The sequence below is a fragment of the Alexandromys fortis genome, unplaced genomic scaffold, assembly GCF_014885135.2.
Source record: "Alexandromys fortis isolate MF-2015 unplaced genomic scaffold, M_Fortis_MF-2015_v1.1 scaffold_10, whole genome shotgun sequence".
Classification (NCBI taxonomy): Eukaryota; Metazoa; Chordata; class Mammalia; order Rodentia; family Cricetidae; genus Alexandromys; species Alexandromys fortis.
The window spans coordinates 10,445,554-10,471,882 of record NW_026067895.1 but is presented as its reverse complement, the minus strand read 5'-3'; the positions used below and the strand labels follow the sequence as shown (position 1 = coordinate 10,471,882).

Here is a 26,329-nt window from a genome sequence, read left to right as displayed (position 1 = left end):
TTAATACGCAAATAAAGAATCCATCAGGGGAATCTGCTGCCTCAGCAAATGCTTTCATCCAAAAGGACAAATTATTTGTGATATTAGATCCAGTCAGTGTCTCTATCCAGTATCACAGAGATAGGGAGATGGGATGGTACCGTTCTGAGGGCAAATGTAGGAGTTATTGGTTTGACTTTTCTTTTATAAGCAAAAAAAAAAACAAAAAAAAAAAAAAAAAAAAAAAAAAAAAACAGTGCTGTCTGTTCATCTTCATCCTTGACTTAAAATAACGTGCGTTCCTATGGTATTTACACTGCACGGAGCTTTCCACATCTTCCTCACACTTTCTCCTTTGGCCAAGAGCATCTTTTCCTCTAGGCTTCCATGAGGACTAAAGCTGTAACTTATCAGCCGAGACCTAATTAAATGCATGTGGCTGGTGTGTGTTTAGTTTGTTGGTTTGGTTAGGGGTTTGTGACTTGGTTGTGTTTGCTTGTTTGTTTGTTTGTTTGTTTTTCGGGAAATGCAAGGAGAAACTGGAATGGATATCTGGGGAAAAGTCATTGTGGCACATTGTGATGGCCACAAGATGGAGATCTACCCGGCATAAGAGAATCTTCCAGTCGTCAATACCCTTGCCTCTGTCTTGTGTCGTCTTCCTGATCAAGATGGATTCCGGAATGTTAACAGCCTGACCAATCAGAGCTTTCCCGGGGTTTATACTGTGACAAGAGCAGGAGGTCACTATCTCAAGAATAAACACTCTGTGCGTGCTGAAATGGAAGCTGGTCTGTAACGGCAGGGAATGAGAGAAGCTGCGACAGGGAAGAGAGGGCAGAGGAGCAGGAGTCCTCGAGAGACAGCTGCTCCTGGGGCTCAGCTAGTCCCTTACCTTTTATGAGATTCAGTTTCCAATTCTTCTGTAATACACATGAAACATACATTCTATAAGTCCTCATTTTGTATTACCCTGGAGAAAGCTAGGGTCCTACAAGCAGAGCTCAATGGGCCATTCGGATTTCAGTGTAAAAGACTGGACAAGGACAGACGGCAGCGGTCCAGCACATGAGGTTGCAGACAAGAGCAAGGACCCACTTAGAGACTGACGACCTAATGGCTGTTTGTGTGCATTCTGTCAAAGACTCCAGTTGTGCTTTCTTTCCTCAAACTTTAGGTTAAAAGGTAACAGATTAATTTATTTGTTGGAGAAAATTTCACAAGAGCATAGCATTTAGACTGTAGTGTGGTTATCACCGGCTTCCTTTAACCAAATTTATAATGAAAATCCAGAGCAGAGAGCAGAGCATGTGCAATTTGGTACAGAAAGGATCATAAATGCAGTTTAAGTTGTGGACGAGGCACTATGTGTAGACAATGTAACTGTAGCCATTTAAAAGTGTAGGGCTATTTTTAAAAAAGACAAACACTTATATGGGACACTAGAAAGGTATATTGACTACAAGACCCCATCCATCGAAGTTTCCAAGATACAACAATGCAAACTCATTTGAAAATTTGAGTTCCTGAAATAAGAGAGCCTTCAGAGCATCCTGCTCCAATAGGGCAACTTAACGAAGTGTTTCCTTCCCCTGGTGAATCTCACAGGTTCTCAAAGGGTGCTGCAGTGCTAGTTCAAGGGGGCCCAGCTACATCTCAAGGCTGCAGTAGAACTGGGCATCACCCACAAGCTTTGGGTTTTGCAGGAATGTAAAATACAAGAGTGGAGGAATCATAGAGGCTTATATCGAGGTTCCAGGAAATCTCTGATGAACTGGAGCAATGTGAGGCAGGGTTGAAACCGACTAGCTGTAGATGATGGAGCCATGGCCAGTCTAAAAGCTCCGCTACCAACAGACAGGAGACATGAAGAGGCAGCAAGCGGGTGCCTGGTTCTCTTCCTAGCATAAGCATTCAGCTAAGAGAGCAATAAGGAAGCCAGACCTGAGCTGAGCCATCTTTTCTAATCTAAACCAAGGCCTGTGCGGAGAGAACTGCTGAGCACAAAGGTTGCACATTCTCTTTAAACAAATCCTGTCAGTGGGGACCTGTCGGTGGGGGAGGGGTGTTTATTTGTTAAATGACTTGGAGTTAACTTCAGGCTTTTTTCTACTTAAAAGAAGCAAAATTGATGGGACGTGGTGGTATATGTCTTTAATCCCAGCACTCAGGAGGCAGAGGCAAGCAAACCTCAGTGAGTTCAAGGCCAGTCTACAGAGAGAGTTCCAGGACAGCCAGGGTTGCTAACAGAGAAACATGTCACGAAAATATATAATATATATATATAATTTATATATATATAACTTATATATATATATAATTTTAAGAAAGAAAAGGAAAGAAAAAAAGATCACACATAAACCCAATTTTGAGCCTATGTCTGGTTCACGAAATGTTCTCACTAGCTGTTTATTGAACTGGGAGGTTCAAGAGATGGCTCAGCAGTTAGGAGCACTGGCTGCTCTTCAAGAGGACAAGGGGTTGGATTCCCAGTACTCACAGAGTGACTAACAGCTATCTGTTACTCCAGTTCCAGGAGAGCAAATGCCCTCTTCTGGCCTCTATGGGCACTGTACGCACATAGCATACTGGCATCCACACAAGCAAAACACTCATGCACATAAAATAAAAAATAAAAAATTAAATATGTTTGTTGAACTGAACTGAATTTTAGGGGAAGTCACACAGCTCTGTTGCTCACCTACAATTACTCCACGTCTGCCCTGAGCCTCCCACCCGTTACCCCTGACCACTGTGCTGAGGGCTTGGAGCTATTTTCTATTAGGACTTTGCAAATACTTCATATGAAGCTATAATAGACAGCAAGCGTTTAAAGCCTTCTGGTGTGTAAACGGCTCTACATCTCCAGTGGTTTCAGTGTAGGGGTGAAAGTACCACTGTGGGCTGGGAGATGCTCCATGGGTAACGGCAGAGAGAGGAGAAACTTAAGGACCAGGAGCCTGGTATGTACAACGGTGAGCAACAAGAGATCTCGTCTCAAATACAGTGGGAGGAGAGGACAGACTGACCCCTGAAGACACCCTAGGCTGTCCTCTGGGTCCTTTGACCTCCACACACACACACACACACACACACACACACACACTTAAAAAAATGCAGCCTTCTATTGGTTCTATTGTCGTAGCCACCATCCTTGAATACCACAGCAAACTGGAGAAGCTGAGACAAAACCCACTACTCCTCTCTCTGAAACTCCTAAATCCACAGGTCTTATTTTTTTAAAGCCCTGACAATAATAAAATGTACAGAGAAAAGTGAGAGAAAGCTGAGTCAGGTCCAAATGATCGATTCCTGAAGTAACTGTGGATCATCATGGACCGTTTTCATGAGGAATGCAGGGGAAAATGGTTGCCTGCGTTCAGAAACCATGGGGAAAGAAAAATAACCAATGTGATATACTAAACTTCCTGATTACACATTTTTTTAGGGTGCACATGTGTGCATGCAAGCCAGAGGAAAGCATTCCTGAGCCATCCACCTTGTTTTTTGAGACAGGGTCTCTCTCTCAATGGGACCTGAAACTCGCCAGTTAGGCTAGGCTGGCTGGCCAGTGAGCCCCAGAGACGCGCCCATGGTCATCATCCCAGGGCTGGGATTAGAAACACCAGCTAGAGCACTTGGCTTTCAGCGTGAGTACGGAGATCCAATTCAGGTCATGTCTGCATGGCAAGTACTTTCTCAATGAAGTTATCACATCAGGCCCCAGATGGGACATTTTTGAAAGCCATATCTTAACTGTTGATTCCTCTAATAGCTTAACATTTCCTAGCTTATAGGAGATGCTTAATAAATATTTATGGAGCTAAATGACAGCAGTGTGTCACATATAAAGAATCAGATTTACAGATATGACTAAACTTGAAATAAAACCAAAGCTTAACTTTACTGTACTTGAATAGAGTCAGATTTCACCTTAATGAATGTCAATTCACTCTACTCTATATTGATTTAAACCATGGAAAATCTGATTTCTCAATTGAAATTTATTAAGTTGGCTAAAGTAAGAGAACCATTTTCAGAATTCAGTGTTTATCACATTAAAAAATATTTAAATCTAATCAGCCCTAAGATTTCATAGATATATTAATTTTATTTAAAAGCAAGCCAATGGAAAAGCATATACATATGTATATATGTATATATGTGTATATGTATACATATATATATATGACTTCCTACACTACTAAACCCCAAGAATATCACAATAGAAAAAAATCAGTAAATGTAAGATATTTGTCTGTCTAGACTCTTGGGTGCAGTTATTATTCAAGTTTCACACGTATGCAGCAGAGGTGCAATGTTCTTAATCACAGTGACTCATGACTTCCGGCCTTAGGAGGGTGTGTTCTTTATAACTTCTTCTAAATCATAACAATTTATGATAAAAGCACCTAGCCAGGCAGTGGTGGTGCACACCTTTAATCCCAGCACTCAGGAGGCAGAGGCAGGCAAATCTGTGAGTTGGAGGCCAGCCTGGTCTGCAGAGAGAGTTCCAGAACAGCCAAGGCTACAGAGAGAAAAACCTGTCTCAAAAAAAAAGCACTGAAAACTATTTCAGCAAATTTCTAATATCTAATTGAGTATTAGCCATAAATTCATATCTACCGTACATTTCCATTTTCAGTTTTACATCTTACTACACATGCTCTAATTCTCTGTCCCCAGAACCAACCTGTCCAGGCTCTATTTGTATGTATTTGATATACTTTAAGATTCCACATATATGTAAGATCTATATCAGAGTATAATGGTAATTTGCTTGATTATATATAATTATATCAAAACATTATGTTTTTTATCTTAGATAGAAAAATAGATAGATAGATAGATAGATAGATAGATAGATAGATAGATGGTAGATAGATAGATAGATAGATAGATAGATAGATAGATAGATAGATAGAGCTTGCTAATCTTTCATCTGATCCTTCTCCCAGAAATTTGTCATAAAATCGTGGATTACCAGAATTGGAGATATTTCTTATTAAATACTTCTTGTGTTAGAAACATGTCTTACTCTGTAGCCCAGGCTTCCTACTCATGGAAATCCTCTTGCCTGAGCCAGCCTGGGGTGGTAGCTTGAGCCACCACAGCTGGCTTCAGTTAATCCTTCTCCAGCTGTTTGTGTGCCAAGGTGTGCGGTAGGATACAGGCCGGAGCAGCCTCTGCTTGCCAGTGCAGCCTAACACATAGTGCAAGGCCTTCTCCTCGTTCCTCCTAAAGACCTCCAGACATTCTTTCACACACACACACACAAGCCAAACCTGAAAATGGCCATCCTACCACTGTGCCTCTCTGGCCCCTCCATATCCTTGGCCTGTCTAGTTTCTTCCAGAGACTCCAAGGGAACTTGACTGCCCCTCTCAAGATAACATTTCCTCTACATGAAATGAACTCTTTCCCTTGAGATATCTCTGCTCAGGACCACGTCTGCAACATCCTGAACTTCATAATTTGAAACATTTGGAAGCACTTTCACCACCTTCATTGCCAAACCCATCAGTGACTGCATTTAACATGCAATGTTCAAAGCTTCTCACACACTTCCATATCTGATCTGATGCAAGAAACGGGTTGTAGCATTTTTTTTGATCTGCATGCTCTAAAAGGAATCCAAGTCTGCCTCAGCAATTTCTTGCAGTGTTGACTCCTTCTCGTTCCCTTTTGAGCTTTGCAGTCCCCTCTGACTCTCAGATCAGTTTCACATAAAACTAACAAGAAGTTAACTCTCTTTCAACAGATTGCTTCATAATTCGGTGAAAGTTGTTTTTAATGTCTGACATGAGATTTGCTCTTCGGGCCAGGCGTAGGAATGTACACCTTTAACCCCAGCACTAGGAAGGCAGAGGCAAGTGGATCTCTTCTGAATTTGAGGCCAGCCTGGTCTACATAGTGAGTTCCAGGGCAGCCAAGCCTACAGAGTGAGACCCTGTATCAAAAAAAAAAAAAAAAAAAAAAGACTTGCCCTTTGATCAATAATTTTAGGCTAGTCCAACCAGCCAGCTATAGCTGCCACCCCTCCCAACAATGTTATCCACAAGATTGATAAACTGTGCATTATTATCCTTATCTGCCAACTAGAATATGGGTGAAGACAAGAGGATCTGGGAGCCAGGAAACAAATGACTTACCACAAAATTGATATTGATATATTGCACAAAACTGATATTGATATTGATATATTGCTCAATGTTTTTGAAGCTAGCTATTCAAACAGCTACAAACCCTTATAAATGAAAACATTTAATTGAGGGAACGGCTTACAGTTTCAGAGGTTTAGTCCATTTAACATCATGGCGGGACATGGTGGCATGCAGACAGACTTGGTACTGGAGAAGGAACGGAGAATGGAGAAGAAGCTACATCTTTAATCTTGATCCCACAGGCAACAGGAAGTGAACCAAGACACTGAGTACAGCTTGAGCATATATGAGATCTTAAAGCGCATCCAACAGTGACTCACTTCCTCCAACAAGGTCATACCTTACTCTAACAAAGCCACACCTCCTAATAGTGCCACTCCCTTTGAGCCTACAGAGGCCAGTTGCCTTTGAACAACAGTTACCAATTCCGAAATCCTTCATCCTGAAAGACTCTGCCTAAGTGCCTTGCTAGATTGGGATATAGTTTGCCTGTGCCACCCTCCTGGGACCTCCATAATAGCTGTATCAAAGAGTAAATGCATTAGTTGACTTCACAGCTTCACAACATCTCAGGTTCCTTCTTATGATAATATCCTGTGTAAACAATTTGATGATGGCTGAGGGGGGCAGATGACTGGGGCATAGCCCATGCTACTTAATAAGTAGTGACCACATGGTTGCAAGATACCTCGGGGCTTTGCCAACATATTGTCTTAAGTTCACTAACTCCAACTAGGATATAGATGAAGCCACTTCTTTGCTACTCTGAAAATATTAATATACATAATCATTAATGCAGTTAGTAAATCTGAAGTGCCCCTTTCCCCCTTGTTTGTCTTCAGCAAGGATTTAAATTTTGATCGCAGCCATGAAATATAAATGCATACAGTCTTTGGTTTGACCTCGATTCAAAACAAAGAAAACAACAAGTGCATGCATGTTAAGTCAGAGGCTTAAAGGAGAATAGCTTACCAGACTGGTGGGTCTTAAAGGGGAATAGCTTACCAGACTGATGGGTCTTGGGTAAGAAAGGGCTTGGGGAATCTCTTCCTAGTCCTCTCCTTCTTGTCAAGAGCCAACCTGCATGCAGAGGCCATAGACTCTCAATCACTGCTCACATGCCAGACAGGTGTGGTGGGCCAGGTGTTTCTAGGTGGGTGGTCTGTGTCACTGGAGTGTTTAGCATTAGGAAATCTCCATCCTGCTAGGTAATCGTTGATAAAGTAGATAAGGATATCCTCACCCGCAAATGCCAGGCCCTTCGTCTTGGTGAGCGTGCCTTCTACCCCAGGCCTGAAACAAGGGCTCATTTTTAGGCTCAATATATATCATAAATAGCATGCTTAGTTCCCAGTTAAGGGTGCCAATGAAAGGATTCTCGTGGCCAGCAAAAGTGTTCCTTTCCAGTCATGTGCTAGAGATAATAAATGCGAATATGCGTTCTAAATTGTACTTACTCTTATTGCACATTTACTACGCTACATCTTGCCAGCCCATTTCCAGGTGTCTCTGTCTAGCATGTTCTAAATGTATTTAAACCAAACAAGTTTGAAGCCAAAACAATGAGCAGGTGATACATGATAAAAAAAATGCTTAGTATAATCCTAAAAATAAATATAAGTGGGTGCCACTGGTCCAAGTTTATATAATGCAGAGTCCAGCCATTTAAAAACCCATCAGCTCCATGAACTGGGCCCCGGTTGTGGAAATTAGCTGCAGAATAGAAATAAAGAAGTTGATCCAAAATTCATGAAATCCGGTGGGCTGTAATAATTCTTGTCTCAATTGAAAACACAGCCTTGACATTAAGTGATGTCTTTATTATTCAGCTGGGAATTGTGGATTCTTATTTCTTCATCTTGACCTTCAGCCATTTCTTTTTCCCTTTAGCACCTCGGAGACTCCGCTTAAGGAACTGCAGAACATTACTTAATACAAGTTGCAGCCTTTCCTTACACAATTGGAACTCAGCTTTTCAGTTCAAATGACTGATAACACACTCAGATTCACACTGAAAAGTATATAACGGATGCCAGAGCCTCTAGGGGTGACAGCCGTGTTAAGAGGGAATACTGCACACATTGAGGGAGGTATATGTCTACCTGAGAAAATACAGTTTCCAAAGACAGGAAGTGGGTAAATAGATCGGTGGGGCCTGGGGGAAGGGAGGGAAAAGTCTACCCCAAACAGTGTCAGGAGCATTTCAAAGGGATGTGCACAGTGCTGTGGCTTGAATATGACCTGAGTGTATTGGGTGCCAAGAAACGTGGCACCCGCTGTGGTGATGTTAAGCTGGTGTGAATTGATTAGACTATCAGGGGCACCAACCTCAGAAGAGGCTACTGTGGTTTTTGTGGCCTTTGCCTGGGTCTCAACCTACTCAAGCCACCAAAGAGTTAGTAAAAAGGGAAATTTTTTTTCGAAATTAATGTATATGGAATTCTTCAGGCTAATAATATTATCATTGCGTTAGTAGCCACAACCCATAGCACATTGCAGTAAATGTGAATTAAAGTAACGAAAATGTAATCATTTTCTACTGAAAGTGTGGTCTGAAGCCAGTAGCATCAACATCTGGGAACTTGTTAAAAAACCATAGGCCCACCCAGACCAGCGGGATCCAGGAGTCTGCATTTTACCAAGGTCTAGAGAATCCAACTGTCCATTAAAGTCTGAGAAACAGCTTTTGAAAAGTGAAAGTAGAGCAAAAACTAACACTTGATCAGTTGACATGGAAGGAAAACAACTCATTAAAACTGCATTATTGCATTGTGAGTTAAACTGAGAAAGGGGTGAAAGTTTTATTAGCCCTCAAGTCCTCAAGAAACGACACAAGCCAAATCTATCCATTACCTTAAACATAGAGACTGATCAAAGTGAACCAGGAGTTCAGCTTAATATGTCAGAAGTAGAGTTCTTTGAAGACCAGAAGCTTTCAGGGAAGCACAATGATTTTTAAAAAGCAAAGAGACAGAGCCAAGAACAAAGCTCTGGTTACGTGGCTAATGGTAGATTTGGTTGAAATTCTAAGAACTCGTCATCACAGCAGAACTAATAAATTTGCCAGGAAAAGTACCCTCCCTCATAAACATTCAAGGACAATAAAATTCCAGTCACTCGTATTGTGAGAAAAACCACTAATAGCCACAGCCAACTGGACTCACTTAATGGGATTAAAATGATCTAGAGACAGGACAAAGATGTCCCAATTGGTCACTGGATACAAAAGGGAAAATATTGACAAATGTGAGTATTCAAAATTAAGATTCCCCGCAGTTGGTAGAGGATTTACCTAAGGTGAAGCCCTGCATTCCTGCCCCAGCACTGAATAAAACTAGGCGTGGTAGCACGGGCCGGTAAGCATCAGAAGTTCAAGGTCATTCACTCCTATAGGCTTGTGTTGTTTGAAACCCTGGAGAGAGGGTGCTGGGAGCAGGGATGAGAATAAATCCATCTCTGGTTGAAGAACCCTTTCTCACCAAGACATCTTAACGTGGTTTGTCTCTAACGCGGTTCCCCTCGTTGATTCTGGTGTGGTTCAGTGTTCCGTTTGCATTTAAGGCTTTATACAAAAGGCAAATTGTCAGAAGAAAAACAAAACTGAGCGACTGCATAGATAAACCCCAGGTGACTAAAGGCAGACCTCTCACACCTAACACTGGCGCAGACTTGGCTGGAAAACCCCTTTTCCACTTAATGATAATCCTCAAGCAGCTATTGAAATCGCTGCCTGCTTTCTCTTCTGTTTCCCTGGCAAGCTTCCATTTGCTCTGGCTTTTGCAAGAGTAACAGTAAGTAAATTTGACTCAACAAAACCAAGTATTATTTTACAAGTACAAACTGAAAATCAACCTAAGTTTGGGCTTGGGTTTTTGAAACTGATGCTAATTTTAAGCAGCAACCCTGAGAATCCCTGGAGGTGGCCATGAGCTAATCAGTAGCACCAGCCAGCATTTCCACAAGATGGTAAACTGTTTTCAAGAGCAAGAAACCTTTTTCACAAGCCCAAAATGGTTTTGATATCCAGACTTGCCCCATGGCAGCCCTTTCAGTGAAATATCTAAACCTTGTCTTCCGTAGTGAAGTGACTTTGACTGATAGCTTACAGCTTCAAAGTTTTGTGGCTTAGTTACATGTGTGCCTGAATGTGTGCGTGTACGTGAGTGCAAAGTTCATGTACTTGCATGTGGAGATCAGAAGAGGACTTGCAGGAACTGGTTTTCTTTACCCACTAAGTCATCTTATTAGCGCGAAAACTTGAACTTGATTTGGAGTCCACAAGTGAGTAGAAGGTGCTTTATTCATTTGGTGTGGTTTTGGTTTTTTGGGACAGGGCCTTGCTACGTAGCGCGGGATGGCTTTGAGTACACCATCCTTCTGCCACTATCAATGCCCTCCAACCTCCAAGTGTTTGGATTACGTGTGTAGCAAGGGTGTCATGAATTCCCCTGGTCTCAAAGTTGACTTGAAGCCAAGGATGGCCTTAAACTTCCAATTCTCCTGCCTCCAGCAGCGCTGGGATTACAGGAGCAGCCAGGTTTCAACTTGCAGGAGATCAGACCCAGGGCTTTGAGTGTACTAAGCAGGCGCTCAAATCGTTCCTAGCCCACAGGTGACCACTGAAGATTAATATCTTCACAAGCGTCTCACACTCATTTTATCAAACTTCTGAAGCAGCACTTAATATTTTGTTAAGCAAAACAAGAGCCAAGGGTATAACAAAGAATTTACAAATGGTGGGGGAGAGAAGTCGCCTGCGTTTAATGATAAACATTCTCAGCCTTCTGGCAATTGATAACATTTGAATAATTAATGTTTTTAATCTCAGAAGAAAATTATGCTGACAGCCTTTGACACAGTACTCCTGGGAGAGGTATTAAACAGGTAGTGAGGGACCAGCTGAGAGTTGGCAGAGCCTACATCTAAATGACCAACCATTATCACCGATCTTTCAGGACTAGTGAACTAACTCAAGAGCCAAGGAATATTTGACACCACTGTGGGCTAAATGGACTGCACCCAATAAGGGGAATTGATCTGTGGTCACCAGAAAACTAAAGACACGGTGTGTTAAAAACAACTACAAATGTCCAAAGTTCTGTTCCTTTCCTAGAAAGGAGTGCTTGACATACAGAGGCTTGCCTAAGGGAAAAACAGGCCCAGAGAATTCACATCTGTCCATCTCCAAACACACAATCAAATTCATATCTTGTTGCACCTGATTTCCCTTTGAATTATTTCAACTTTGTCAAACCACAGGAAACTAAGTTCCATCAACACGCAAAGAACCCCAACTCTATTCCCAAGCTCCCTTTGCCTCCATCTTAAAAAGTTAAATTGAGATAGATACTTATACATATATATCTATCTAACTCAATTTAACATATATGTATGTATGTATATATTTTCTTCAAGAAGCTCCAGGAATGTAGTTTAGAGAAAGAAGAGCATTCACCCAGCTTGTGTGAACCCTAAATATGACTCGCACTACCTGCACATTTTAAAAAATACAAACGAAAGCATTATACGCTTATAGGTATTCTCTGTGGCTCACAAGGACCATTAACAGTGCTTGAAAGCACACAGACTTATAGAAAAATAAGGAATGCATTTCTAAGACACAAGCTTTCCAATCTAGACAGAGACAGCTGTTTGCGTCAACAAATTCTAGGTCTTTTGAGGACAGTGTTATTTTTATTGCTTTTTGGGGTGCTGTGTAAAGCATAGAACCTTACAATTTACATAGTTAGCAATTTCCATCTTTAAATATACTCATGTGATAAGAAAAGGTACATGCAAAGGAAATGCGTAGGATCTCAGGAATCATCATTTACATTAGAAATTTCTTTATACAAACATCTTAACTCTAAAAACAGAAAGGGTATCTGCAAAGAACCCTCTAAGACTGTAGAAAATCCAGCTTTCCATTTAAGCAGCCTTTCACTGGGAGACATGAGTGATGGCAGATGACGGCCTCTTAAGAATAGACTCAACAGAAAACGACAGCGGCTCATTTGCCGAGAGTTTCGTTCCAACTTGTTTGGCTACAAAGAGGTCCTTTGCGCATCTGTCTATTGTAAATGTGTACTTCTGGTTCTCCTTGACCAAACACTCTCTATGTTTCTTTGGGATCTCATCAAAGACTTCTTTGACAAATGGTGTTTTCAGCTCAAGGCCTGATTTGTCGTTGAGCGTCTGCTGGAATACTGAGTGGAACGGATTATGTTTAAGTGGCAGAGGGTGCTGGGTGTTTTCCTTGCTGATCTTCGTTAAGATGTGCCCTTGAGCTGCCAGGCAGTCCATATCAATAGGAGAGAAATTTCGCCTGGGTGGGGAGAAGGCAGACCTCTCAGGGACAACCTGGTGAGCCTGAAGGTCAGTTCTTGAGGTTGGGACCTCGGGTAGATGAGGCAACACCAGGGAGCCTTCTGGTTTGGGTGGACTCATGTCATGCTCTGCACTAAGGCCATCCTGAATCCGGGTTCCTTTCAAATCCCAGCTGGCCCCAGACTTCAAGGCTTGAACAGAAGTGGTAGCATTTAAAAGGTATTGCTGGTAAAGAAGGGTGTCACTAATGGGACCGCATTTGGGCCAAACTAAAAATCGTGAGGACAGGGGATATTGTCTGTAAGTTGTGGCCACACTGACGTTAGAAGAAATCAGTTCCATGTTCCCCGATCCTGAATACTGCATGGTCAGATCGAGGCAGGTTGGTAAAAAGTTACAAAAGTCCTTGCTGGGTGGCTCCCCCGCAGTGGGGCTGTAGGCACTTTTGTAGGAACTGTATTCAGGTCCCGGCACCATACGGTTGGGCAGGAACAAGGCCGCAGCTTGAGAAGTTTCCAACATCTCCCTCTCCTTATATTCTCTTTCCAGCATGATGTTCTCCAACTCTTTGTCCGCAAAGGCTCTTCTCTTCCTCATCCTGTCACTAACAGGTGGCGGTAGAGGAAGGGTCCCTCCCAGGTAAGTCTCCGCAGTTATTGGGCGATAGCCTAAAATAAGCAAGTGTTGGTAAAGAAAACAGATGTAACATCTTGACAAGAAAAATGTGGAAATCCAGAAGGCAAACATAACATCATAAACCACAGGATAAATCAGTTATAATTCCAAATCACTGATATTTTAATATAGAAGCAAAAGTATATGTTTGATTTAATATAGTTTCCCTATCGGGAAAGGTGCCCATATGCTAGCTTCTGGCTGTCATTGGTTTCATTGGGATAGGTATGTCTGCTTGCTTGCTTCAGCAAGTATTATATTATGACTGAGATGTTAATATTCTTCCCAGATCCCTAGACACGGAGAGACAAATCTGTCCACCTTATTTTCATCAGTTTCATTGCCCATATCATCTTTTTTTTTCCTTTTTTCATTATTATAAAAGATATCTATACCTACAGCTGATGTCACTTTTATTTCCTAAAGATGTCTCATTATGTACACAGTGTTACAGCTGTAGAATAATCCAAGGAGAACTAGGAAAAAAAAGAAAGAAAAAGAAAGTTAAAGAAGATTAGTAAGGAGAAAAAAAGAAGAGAGGACTTGAGGACGTAGAGCAGCATAGAAAAGCTGCAAATAGCTGTTAACTAGTCCAAACACAAGGCACACCTAGTAATTCTTCGGGCTTCCCTTTGACCTCATGAACAAGCAAAGCGAGACAAAACAATGGGGAGGGGCGTGTCTCCATCTACAGACCTCAAGTGTTTCCCCCAAGTTCATTCAGGTCGGCCAAATACCAAAAGGGCCGAAAGAGCAGTCGTTAAGATGCAGATGCAGTTGTGCGCAGTTCAGAAACAGAGACAAAACCAATAGAACGCTCGGAGCAGTGCACCACTCCCAAACACTTAGCAGGACTGGCAAACTTTTCTGAAGGATCCCGTGTAGCATTTGTGTTTACACAGGGACAAACCTATTACACTCGTTTGCAAATAAAATAAAAACTGAAAAGTATTGCTTCCACTTCTAGGCTAACTGTCTGGCCAGAAAGTTATTTACTGGAGTTTATACTTTTTTCCATTGAGCCCTCAAAATGCCTCAACTTGCTTTGGCAAAATTTCCGATTTATCAGTGTGGTCCCTAGAGTGATAAATGTTTACCTACTTTGCAACCAAATTCAAAACTCTTTCAAAGGTCAGAGGTGCACAGCACAGTCTGAAACACAGACAACCTTTAAAACCACTCAGGATCAGCTAAACTCAGAAGAAAGAAAGAAAAAAAGACTCAAGTGTCCACTTCCAGGAAGGAAGCCCTTCTGTTTAAGCTGAACTATAGGAAGTGGCAGTGATTAAAGCAAATGGAACTTCGCCTTAGATAAAGGCCAAGGAAGTGTAAAGAACAGTAAGGGAACCAGAGATGGCAATACATTGCTTAGCCAGTCACTAAATAAACACCATGCCTAAATTCAGATGCTTTAGAAAAATCACTACTTTTAACAGGAATAATTAACAGGTCTCCAGGGTTTGTAGAAAATGAAGGCGAGGGGAGCTCTACTCAGCGAGCCTCCAGTTTTGCTTGTTTGATTCCAATCTTTTCCCACTCTACAGCCTTGAGGGACAAGCAAGTAAGCAGTAAGAAGGGGGGGGGGGGGTTGTATGCATCTAGATTTCCAAGGAGGAAAACAGAACGCTAAAGAGTGAAACTTGAGGCTAGAGGTGACTCTTGGTCCCAGCTGTACTTGTCTTGCTCCACTTACTCTACCCATTAAGCTCCTTCCATAGCTATGGCGGGGGTGAGTTTTAAATGTTTTCTTTCCCAAAGGTGGCTTCCAGGATCACTTGACGGTGCATTTTTTGTGCATTCCTCACACTGGGACAAATTTCACAGGCGCTGCAGCGGAGCACATTAACTAGTGAGAGGACCTTATCCTGGTGGCAAAACCCTCAGCCAGTAAAGCGCCATTCATTTTCTAGATATGAATTCCCTTCCCCGAGGCAAAATTTCTAATGAGGATTAGCTCCTTCCTGGGTTAATACAAACGGTCACGTGTCTAAATGATAAGCACCCCGCAACTGGGTTTAAAAGCCAACGGACAACTTGACGTTATTTTACCTTCTAAAATGCTTTTGGCCAGCAAACTTGGCGCCCTGACTTGCCTCTGGTACACTGCTTTCCGCTCGAAATTATTCTGTTTCCCGGAAAGCCCCTTCTTGTCCTGTAAACACACACACACATACACACGAAAAAGAAAAAAAAAAAAACGTGAGAGTGGGGGAGGGGCATCCACAAGCCTCTAGAAGTCTCCCCAACCGAAAACATATTTGTTTTGCCGTCTCTTATAAAAATTATTTGAAAGAAAATTAATGGGAGCGCTCCTTAATCTCAGCTCAGCCAGCTAGTGTGGCCACTCCTGCTTTCTTTAGATACCGCTCCAAAAGACGTTTAAGGAAACAGCTAGAGGAAGTAGGGATCCACTATCAAGGGGACTTTAGGAATCTGGCCTGAGAGAACTGGGTTGGGGGACGGTTGCCTCCCCAGGGCGCATGCACTAGGCTGAAGGTGCCCTGAACCTGCCTCTGAGGACAGGATGGCTTCTCCCCTAGGTGGAGTGGAAACGATGGGGTGCCAGAGACTGAGGGAGTCTTCAGTGTCTGCCTTGTTCTCAGGAGGAGGGCGGTAAGTAAAGACAGAAGAAACTCTTAAGGGACACCAGCCTGGGAACCCTCTGCTCCCTCTCCTTCCTGCCGGGTTGCTTCCAACTCAGTGAACTGCAGAGAAGCCTAGCAAGACGGGGCAGCATCTACCTCCAACCAGGAAAGAGATTGAGCCCAGGGCCAAGGCCACCTGAGGTCCCGAACAGCTTTGGGCTTAGAATCTCTTACGTACAGCCAGAATTTTTGTCACCTCTGGAAAACGGGCATCAAGTTCTGCCTAAGTGTTAAGAGGACACCGCACAGTGACAGTAGTGCGTGCTGCTTTACTCACGGTGGGCGTAATTAACACAGTGACTGTGCACAGCGCATTGTCAACCACCCTCGTCCCTCGCCGACCACCTGCAAAACTAACCCTAAAGTATTTTAATGACTTTTCCGTGGTGTCCCAAATGGACCTAATTATTTTCAATGCCACACTTTGGTTTTTTTTTTTAGTAGGAGACTTTTCTAGCACGCTCTGCTTGGTCCACGGCTTTCCCTCCCGAGTCCGCAGATTAGCGTGGGCAGAGTATCTGCAGCTCTCCTGCTGCTAAGGGGCTCCCCATCCTGGCTGGACACGCACCCTCAAGAGGCACCCGGGGCCTAAGGGTACCCACCTCGGTGGCCTGCTGCCTCCGGAGCGCCACCTGGGCGGCCATGACACGCTGGCGCTCCACCACGAGCAGGCAGTTGGCGCACTGGCAGTCCCGCCAGCGACAGAAGCGCTTGTGGCCCTTGAGACAGGACACCACGCCGTGGTTGCGGCAGCGCGCGCATTTGGGCGTGCGGCTCAGTTTGCGAGGCTCCGCGCCGCCACCCGCGGTGGCACCGCGCTCAGGGGCTGCGGCGGCGGCTGGCAGCTCCTGAGCCGCTGGCGGTGGCCTGGGTGCCGGTCCTCCCGGCTGCTCTGGCCGGTCTGGCACCTCCGGGGACGCTCCCGGTTCTTCTCCGCCGTCACCCTCATCCTCTGCGTCTTCGTCCTCCTCGTCTTCTTCCTCGTCCTCCTCGACGTCCCCATCTGCTGTTGACGGACTGGGTCCCTGAGACGTGGTCCGCTGCGGAGCCCCACTGCCATCCTCCTCCAGCTCTAGGCTCTCCACGTCGATCTCCCAGTCCCCGGCACCCGGGACTGCCTGTCCTTCTGTCATGGCGCTAGGCTCTCGTTCGGGTCGGTTGCCAACACTCTAGGGAAACAGAAAGAGGTCCGAAGACCCGCCTGTCGCAATCGGGGCCCTTTCTGAGTCTTGGCCCAGAACTTCTTTTGCAAGACCAGAAGTTACCCGGTTTCTTTCTGGTCCCTACAATATAAGCCACATGGACCCAGAGATCCACAACCCAACGAAGGTTTTAGTTTACTAATTCTAAGTGGTCTGTGCACCTGACCTTTAACCGGAACCCTGTCTGGCCTCTCCAGACCAGTCACCCACTGACCTTACACACTCTCCGGTTTAAGCCACTTGTCAAGCTTTTCCACAGTCGGCTAACATGGCCATGATGCATATAAAACTGTCGATGGAACAATTATCTTTCCTTAAATTACAAGGGATCTTAAAATCACGTTTCCCAAATGTCCCTCACTGACTGACCTATGCCACCTCAAAGACTCTGGAGCATCCCTATCCTTCCCCTCACCAACGCTGTGCTATTATTAGAGGGCCCACACACCCACAGGGAGTGGAGGACACTGGCCATAAAGCTGCAGAAGCTAGTCTCGCATCAGCAGTGCTTGGGCCGCACAGGGTTGATGCAATTTGTTTTTTCATCGTTAAGCAAGACAACCAGAAGCAGAAAGGATCAGTAATGATGATTCAAGCCCCCCATTGCCCTCCCTGACTCCCGAGCGGCGACATCACAACACTCACCAAAGACTCAGAGGCCCAGACTAGCAACCCAGTAAAAAGATATCCAGTTTTAGGATCTCGCTCTGGAGCTGCAAGCAGCAGACGCAAACTGAAAGGGATCTGACAGCAGGAGGCCGGAGCCCACCGGGTAGTGGGGAGGGACGGAGGCAGGAGGTGAGTCAAGTCCTCAGCAACCTCACCCCGTACATCCCAAATTCTGCAGAGTTCTGTTCGGTCCTCTGTAGCCCGGGTCGCTTGACTTCGCTTTCCACTTCTGGCCCAAAATGGGCAGGAAAGGTGGGGCTCGGACCCAGGACTCTGCCTCCGCAAGCGCACTCAGCTCGCTTTCTGGGCAGCAGCGTCACTCACTGCAGTCCGGGGCCTCCCCTCGCCCCTTCCTAGTATTATCCATCCACCCACACCCACCCCCGAGCTCCGCGTCCTCTGATTGGTCAATCATCAGGCGGTGTGCACGCCGATTGGCTGAAGCACTCGGGCTGAGCGCCCTCCTCCTCTGCACAGAGGGCGCTTCCCTCCTAGCTTTCCTGAGCCGGAGTCCGCACGCCAGCCTTCGCTGCAGCCGGGTCCCTGATCCCGACGCTGAACCTGAAAGTGTGAGCAGCGATCGCAGCAGAGACGTCTCCGTTTATCTCGGGAACTAGGGAACAAGCTGAGTCTCACTCTTATGCACCGTATTTTTCTCGAGAAGGTAACTCAGAGGTAGCGATCAGAAAGGTTAGCATTGATTTCTATCGATGGTCTCATCGTCTCTGGTATTTAACCATCGACCGGCAGCTGGGCTAAGAAAAAGGGGCCACTCTTTGTGGCATCTTTCTCTCCACACGAAGAAGTCCATGCTTCTCTTGCAGGATAGCGCCTTACTGTCTTACAAATTTCTGTATTTTGTGCGTAGCACTGAAGTGCAAAACTGTTCTTTCACAGAGCTGGGCAGGTGGCCGCCTCAACTACAGGTCACTTACATTTTCCTTCTGTCAGTGCATAGCACGGGTCATACTGGAGAAATGGAAATCATTTACGCCAATAGCAAATTTAGATACAAAAATATTCAATCTAAGCATGCATGTATACAAAAATTTTTAAACAGATTTTTAGCGTGTGTGAAGAGTGTTTGTAAAGAAAACGGACTTTTTTTTTCCCTCTCTCTCAAAATACCCATCCCATAAATGTTTGAGACAAAGTTAAATTCCCCCCACGAGTCGCAAGGAAGTCCCTTAAACTGCATTCCGTAATATCTTAAGCTAAATGTAAAATCTCATTGGTGCTTTTGGAATCTCACCTTTAAATATAGCCCTCTGCAGGAGGACCAGCTTTATGAAGAAGAAAAAAAAAAACTTCGTGTCGTTCTCTTGGACTCGCGGTAGACCAGCGGTGGATATTTGTTGAAGGGAGACCATTTCGGAGCTGACTGTAATTTTCCTCTAATCCGAACCTGTCAGAAAGTTGAGAGTCAATCAAGCCCGCCCAAAGTGGAAACAAAGACCATTCGCCTGCCAGGAACACAGGTATCCTCACGCCACTAGTGAGGCTGAATTCCTCCTACATCGGGCACTGGAGCCACATTCGTGGCCAGAGCTAAGGCGATGTCTCCCTAAGTAAATGGGGATGGCTTTCTGTATGTGCCCGTAGATTTTTCAGTGTCTCTTGAAGTCGCAAGACTCCCTTAGGACAATTTCACTGAGGTAAACAGGAACCAACTCTTGCTGCCTCTCCGTTAGGTTAGCACCTCCTAGTAACACAGAGTTTGAGTTCTTCCTTATCTAACCAAAGATAAGGTTCACCTGGGTGGGAGCTTTTGAGTTCTTGACTTGTTTAGCATCTGTTTTCTCCCTGTGAGTCCTGGAGAGACCCATCGTCCTTGGAAAAAGCCAGGTACTGGTCGAGAACCTTGGACCTGTGTAGCCTCCCCACTGATGTCACAGAAAGTTAGGGAGTCCTCGATTCTCAACAGCAAATACTGGCAGAGGGTTTGCCATGGTTTCTTGGTCGTTTTGTTGTTGTTGCTGTTCCTTTGTTTTTGTTTTCATAGCTCCTCCGCATCACTTCTGGTGTTAATGCATGGATTTAGGAATAGATTCTCCAGGACAGGATTAGGCACTGGTCTTTTTTTCGCTGTTTTGTCTTTGTCAAATAATGCTGAGTTTTCTCCAACACAGTCACACACACACACACACACACACACGTACACGATACATTTCTACCTTTGCAAACAGGGTATTTCTGTGCATCTGCCCTCTGACTGAAATTCCACCACCACTACCCAGCCAGATCATGTAGACAGAAGGCTTGGTTCTTTATTAATTGCTTGTATGGCGGGAAGAAAGAAGATAGAATAATTATCCCTTCCCCAGTAATTTTAAATGTTAACGAAGTTCAGAAAATAGGCTTGCTTGCTACTAGATGGCAGAGAGGGGAGCCAGGAAGGAACAGGGGGAGGAGGTGTGGGTAGCTGCTTCCTAAACTGAAAGTAAACAGGCTAGGGAATCCAGCAGCCCTCTTACGAGTTCAAACTTTAAACAGCACTTGAGAGAGAGAGACAAATAATATTTGGGTACATGAACCAGTCAGATAAGACCAGAACTTGAAAATGGGACATGGGGTTGGGGGCCCTAAGGCAGAGGAGCAAACCCAGAGGACCAGCCCTTGGGAAAGTCCCAGGGCAGAGACCAGACTGCCTCTTGTGGGCTTGCTGGGCCAGACCAGGGAAGGATGCTGGAGAGCTTCTTGGCTCACTGGATCCCTGGGTTGCAGGGTGGATACACCCAGTGGGTCTTCTCCAGCCCTCCAGAACCCCATGGACAGGGAAAACACAGGACAATAGCTTCATTGCTGTCTGCTGATTACCACACACACTCACACACACACACACACACACACTCACACACACACACATCGCCCCTTTTCCCTGTGTGTCGTCTTCCTTCTTTATACCACCATCTGTGCAGCTGCGATCAAGATCCTGTTGAATTACACTCCATCCTCCAGTCTTAAAGTCCTCCAGGGAACCACTGGTGGGGATTTATCCAAGGACAAACTTCAGGAAATCCAAGACACTCCCATACTAAAAGTAAAAATGTGTGCACTCCCTCTGGGGGTGAATGGTCATGTGTTTTATTGGACTGCCAAAGGATGCCATAGTTACACAAACTGTTCAGTAATCTAAATATTCAGGAGAAATGGGGGTGAGGGGGCCTGGGCTCCAGGTGGTTCTTCCACAGACTAGTGACCTTGGACAATTATTTTTCTACATTTTTTTTAAAAAGTGACCTTTCCTGGCCTGGCATATGAAAACTTCAACTTACAAGGATAGGGTGATCGAAGAGTGTGACCTCCAGAATAGACCTCCTTCTCCTCTCTGAAGACAGCCTTGCATCCAGCAAGAAACTGGCTTCTCTTCGCCCTCTTAAAAAGGCCTTCCTTGACTCAGGACTTGTTAGGTGAAGAAACAAGTCCCTAAAGGGGACTTGGAAACCAACCCCAAGTCACAAAGCACTGTTCTTTCCAATGCTCTTTACGCTGCTGTTGCAAGCTGTGGAGTTGGTGTCCTTCCCCCACTGACCTATATGGGTGAAGGTGGTGGAAAGTGTCCTGGCTTGCTTGTGATTAATCTACACACACACACACACACACACACACACACACACCTCCACCCCTTCCTGTTCCAGCACTTTTTGGGCCTACCAGCTGAGAAGCTTACCCTCAGAGAGTCAAAGGGAAACAGAACTGAGATGAAGGGGGGGGGGTCTTTCCTTGGTAAGAGTGACTTGGTGCTTTCTCTAAACACCTGTCCAAACATAAATAAATCATTTTCAAAGAAGGCACGCCTGTATCAGATTGGCCCCTGTTCATTGTACAATCCCTTGAACACACTCCACTAGTATGGCCCCTGAGTCAGGCAGTTAAGCTACTCCTGTCTTTACCACCTAAAGCCAATTGGCATCTCCAACTCTGCCCTGAGACCTCCACTTGCTCAGGGAGCCATGGGGACTCTAAGGCAACCAAGCCTAAGGACTCACAAAATGGACCTAGGAGGCCGCTACCACTAGCAGCAGCTTGAACTGCCCAGTGAAAAAAATCCAAGTGGTGATTGGCTGTTGGGCATTTCTGGGCACCTTGGTATAAGGGCTTTGCTGTGGCTAACTGTGGCTCTGATTTCTTTAGAGATGACCTCAGACTTGTGGATAGCAACAGTGTCCTACTAAAGTTCGACAACTTTAACTGGCTATGGACATGGGAAAATAAATAATCCAGATGGGACCACAGAGATATGATTTCCCAATTTACTTTGCGAAATCAGATATATGACCTGTCACACTAGTGGGGGTGGAGGTGAGCGAGGAGAGACTTGAGGAGATAACTGTTCTCCACCAAGACAGTGAGCACGCCCCCTCCCCCTGCTTTGGTGCCCTAAAAAGCAAAGGGCAGGAGCCCTCATTCCTTCTTGTTCCTTCCGTGCTAAGTTCAGTGTTAGGAGACATTGAAAAGAGAAAGGGAGCCACATCTTTCTGCCTGCTCTTGCATTTAAGGGAAATTGAAACTCAAAGGAGATCATCGAGATGTGGGGTGTGGGGGACAGGATGTATAGCAATATAGAGGCAGCGCAGACCTAAAGAGGCCTTGGCTATTTCGGGTCCTCCTCGATGCTTCCTGTGTTTTGCAGAACCTGCCCTTTGAGGTAGGATATAGAATCCCATGCACGATGAAGCAATCTTGCAGGCATATCTGCCACCCTACCTGCCCCAACCCCAGCCAGACTCCAAGTCACAATGATTGAGAGTCCTCTCGTCCTCCCAATAGCTAAGTCAAAGATTCCCCAGGAGGCACTGGGACCTAGATTCCACCCCAGAGGAAAATGGCATGGAAATTGAACAATGATGGCCTGCTTGCTCAGGTTGATAAGATGGGGGTGGAGACAGAAACAGCTTGGCACTGATTTTGACTGGCTGGTCACTTTCTCCTTCCCCCATAGTTCTGCTACTAACCCTGGGCAATCAAAAACCCCTGAAAACCAAATCTATCCACTAAGTGAAGGGTGACCCCAGTCTCAGAAAGAACCCATTGCCTAGAGTTTAGACCGGATGGGAGGAATTCATTCCAGCGGCCAAAAGAGGCCACACAAGCCACAGCCTACCTGTGACCCTGTGACTTTTAGATTGTGTCTGTGCTGGCTGGATTTTTAAGCCAAATATCAGCAGAGCGATTCTTGAGACCTCTTTAGCCCTGTGTTAGGTTCACTCTGGGGTCTGGGGTTGGGTTCCGATGAGAACTAAAATCTTTTCCTTACTGTAGGTCCAGGAAGGCTCTCTAAATGTGTTCTTGCTGAGAAGGAAGTCTCCCCCTTTGCTGCTCGACTCCTCCAGTCTCCAAAGCAGATTGGGGGGGGGGGCTCGAACAAGATGGGGTGGAGGTGGAAGAAAGTTTGAGGGAAGAGGGAATCCCAACTCTCCTTGGCTGTGTGTCTGTCCAGGACCTCAGTGTCTGGAGTGTGATTCTGTACCTCCAATCCAAATGACAAAAGCACGGGTCCTAAAGGGGCCTGAAAGAGATTCTTTCTACCAACATAGTAAGTGGTAAAAGTGGGGGGTGAGAGGAGGAGAGAGGGGGAAGGAGGAAAAGAGATTGGGAGGAGAGGTACGATTGGAAACTAGCTCTCTATGGATCCATTTCTCTACTGCCAAGTAAAGCAGCCCAGACCTTGGATCTTTTCTTCACCATTATCCCTGAGGCTTCTACACAGTTAAGGGGTTGAAACGGAACTAGATCATCGCTGAAGTCTTTTCCTAAGTTCAGAATACGTCTGGGTGTGATGGAGGGAAAAAAGAGAGAGAAGAAGAAGAGGCTTGCCTGAGTGGTCACTCCCATGAGATCGTAGGAATCGAGAAGGGGGGGAAGAGGACCCAGGCCAGCTGGAGCACGCCTTTACGACCAGGCGCTACATAAACTTTAAGAGCCGAGGAAATCTCTTTGAACCAACGAGCTAACTGCCAGAGAATAGGAAGGCGGTCCACGGGAGGTGAGCCATTGGGAAGGGGCGAGCTAGGAGATGTCACTTGCTTCACGCTGATTTAACGTGGCGGGAACGCAGGTGCAGGAAAACTCCGGCCCCTTCTCTTGTTCACCTAGAGCCCCTGAGCCCTCCACCCCTGCCCTTTCTTTCGTAGAAAATTTATTGACGGGGTGAAAGCCGGCAAACAAAAAGGCAGCCTTGTGAGCTTCGGGCTCCACAAGAATGCTTTGATCCCTCTTCAGTGTCCAACAGTCCCCCAAACGCCTGAGATCCCTGCGGGCCGGTGACTCAGAAGTCCAGCATCTATAAAACCAATGTCTGCGCACTGCACAAGAAGGCCGCGCGGGGGCGCTGTGGGCGGCCACCCGCCTAGGGGTCCAGAGCCTGGGAGACACTAGTGGCCTCCGGATTACATTCTCCCTCCCTCCCACTAGCTTTGCCAGGCCGGCTCTCAGTGAAAGAACTGTCATCATGCGGGCTGTTCGCTTCCTTGGCCGTCCTGATTACTTCTTCAAGCTGCCTTGTCCCCAGTACTTGCAAGAAGCGGGAGGATCACTCCACTCTGGAAAGAATCACAATCTTTGTGGGCCCACATTTTGTCAGATCCAGAGTCTGACTAGCAACAGGCTGCGGGTTCCAGAAGCCTGTTTAGAGCACTATGGGAAGGGAAACCAGAACAAGATCTCAATCTGAGGCCATCCCTCTGCAGCACGCTTCTCAGCAGGAGCTAGCAGCTGTGGCGACCCTGGAACCTCAAGGTGAATTTTGTTTCAGCTGCTTCTGCCTAAAGCTCCCCCCATCAGCCTTCCACAGGAAGCTAACTCGATTTCCCTGAACACACATTAGAGAACTGCTGCCCCCTCCCCCCCCCCCCCCCCCCCCCCCCCCCCCCCCCCCCCCCCCCCCCCCCCCCCCCCCCCCCCCGTCCCACCTTCCCCGCGGCCACCGCTCCTGCTTCCGCTTTGTAAATCCCGCAAAAATGATTTGGGAAACCGAGGACCTTTGGGTGGAAAACAGGTTTTCAGAATTCCACTCTGTTGCAAATGATGGAGGTTCAAGTTTGTCAGGAGGAAATGTGTAGACCAGCCAGGGTTCTAAAAGCCCATGATACCACAAATCATTTCTGGGGTCCCTGAGAAGTTTTGCACAATTCATTCTGTGTCTGTTTCCTCGTTTATAGTACCCAGACTCTTGACAACATCAAGCTCACAATGGCAGAAGCAAAGTAACTGAAAGTCTCTGAAAATTAAAAAGCGTTGTGAGTGTAAGGTGCCCAGGTCTCCCTGGTCTAATTTTTTTTTTCTTCACATCCTGGGTAATGGAGAAAAAAGGTCAAAGATGGCAGACTCTGAAGGAGGGTCACAGATGGAGTTCTGTTTGTTAATATGCAAGTGGCGCTTCTTTCTCAAAGGAAGCCACCACCCTTTCTTTGACCACCGTGAACCAGCCTTTCAAGTGTTTGTAGGAACTGCTTGTCCCTGCAGAGCGTGAAAGGCATGCCCTCCCGGCTTCAGGAGGGTGGTAGCAAGGTGCTGATCTCAGCAGGGAGCATTTCCCTTCTGAAGAAACTGTGTTACTGAAGCAGGAAGGGGCAGTCAGGTCTCCAGACCTATATCTTACTGTAACGTTCCTATAGCCTTCGACCAGCAACTCTCGGCTGGGCTGGCTTTTGTTCTGTTGGTTCTTGTGTTTGCCTGTTGTTGTTTCATGCTTAGGGGAAAACTTAACCGTACACAAATGTAGGCCAAACTGCATAAGATCCACTAAAGTAATCTAATACCTGTGATGACCCAAAGAATAAATAACATCCACACAGACCTCCGGCAGACCAGCCATTGCCATCTCTGCACAGCTTGCTGGAGAGGTCCACCGCAGTCCTGCCTGGGAGCTGAGTTGGAAAGATTTCATTTTACTGAGTGAATGGCGTTTCTGCACCACGGTTCTGGTGCATTCTAGACTTCACAATCCTGGGGTGAATCATTAGAGCAAGATACTCATCAACTGAGCACCCAGCGTGAGGGCAGTGGACAAGGGACAGGGACACGGACAGTCAGTGTGAATGCTAGATCTACACTCTAGTCTAGCGACTTAACTATGTGCTTCTTGATCTGCTAAATAACTTGGGGGGTGTTCCCTAAAAAAACGCAGTCTTGACTCTCAAACAGTAGAGGGACTGTGCTCTAAGGGGCTAAAATTACCCCTTTAACAGAGAAAAATCAAAATCTCAGGCCTAGCTCTGAAACTCTGAACCTATTGGCTCCTCCCAATCAGGAATTCTGTCTCTCTAAAACCTCTTCGATCCTGTCTCGTTCATATCAACAACCTTCCAGCGTTGCGAATAAGCAGAGATTTGCTGGGTTTTGTTGCTTTATTTTTCTGTTTTTAGTATTCTGGATCCCAGTTTGCACAACACACGAACACATCTGTACACTTAACTTTCGTCCACTTAAGCATTGCAGAGTCGCTGAACTTGGCTTATCGGTTCCAAAAAGAACCAAATCTGGCTTCAGTGTGGAGTCCAGCCCCGGTACATGAAAGCACGGAATCAACTCTCCAGTGGTGGTGTTCTCCGTAGTTTTCCCAGATGTTCTCCTATTGCTTGGCAAATGTTTAACGTAATAAATATTGATGGTTCCCTCACATGTGGTGGTAAGATTTGCTCATCCAAAAAAAAAAAAAGAAACTTTT

The 26,329-nt window shown here is 45.5% G+C and overlaps 1 protein-coding gene and 1 long non-coding RNA gene across 7 annotated transcripts; one reads left to right on the top strand and one right to left on the bottom strand.

The window, feature by feature from the left end:
• Positions 1 to 11,667: 11,667 nt before the first annotated feature.
• On the bottom strand, positions 11,668 to 17,971 carry Dmrt2 (doublesex and mab-3 related transcription factor 2). Of its 5 annotated transcripts, none has more exons than XM_050159458.1 (5): positions 17,638 to 17,971; positions 16,393 to 16,959; positions 15,195 to 15,297; positions 13,545 to 13,621; positions 12,992 to 13,138 (listed from the first exon to the last, which is right to left on the bottom strand). In XM_050159458.1, exons 2-4 carry the CDS (start codon positions 16,921 to 16,923, stop codon positions 13,566 to 13,568), a joined length of 690 nt encoding a protein of 229 aa, XP_050015415.1. In that variant the 5' UTR covers positions 16,924 to 16,959; positions 17,638 to 17,971; the 3' UTR covers positions 12,992 to 13,138; positions 13,545 to 13,565. The 5 variants fall into 5 exon arrangements, with proteins under 5 accessions (XP_050015388.1, XP_050015395.1, XP_050015404.1 ...); XM_050159454.1 differs by having other exon boundaries at positions 13,008 to 13,138; positions 13,541 to 13,621; XM_050159431.1 differs by lacking the exon at positions 13,545 to 13,621 and having other exon boundaries at positions 11,668 to 13,138.
• A 213-nt stretch (positions 17,972 to 18,184) lies between these two features.
• Positions 18,185 to 21,242, top strand: LOC126512858 (uncharacterized). Of its 2 annotated transcripts, none has more exons than XR_007595165.1 (3): positions 18,185 to 18,325; positions 18,926 to 19,139; positions 20,898 to 21,242. It is a non-coding gene; the product is annotated as an uncharacterized lncRNA (long non-coding RNA). The 2 variants fall into 2 exon arrangements; XR_007595164.1 differs by having other exon boundaries at positions 18,185 to 18,351.
• The last annotated feature ends 5,087 nt before the right edge of the window (positions 21,243 to 26,329 follow it).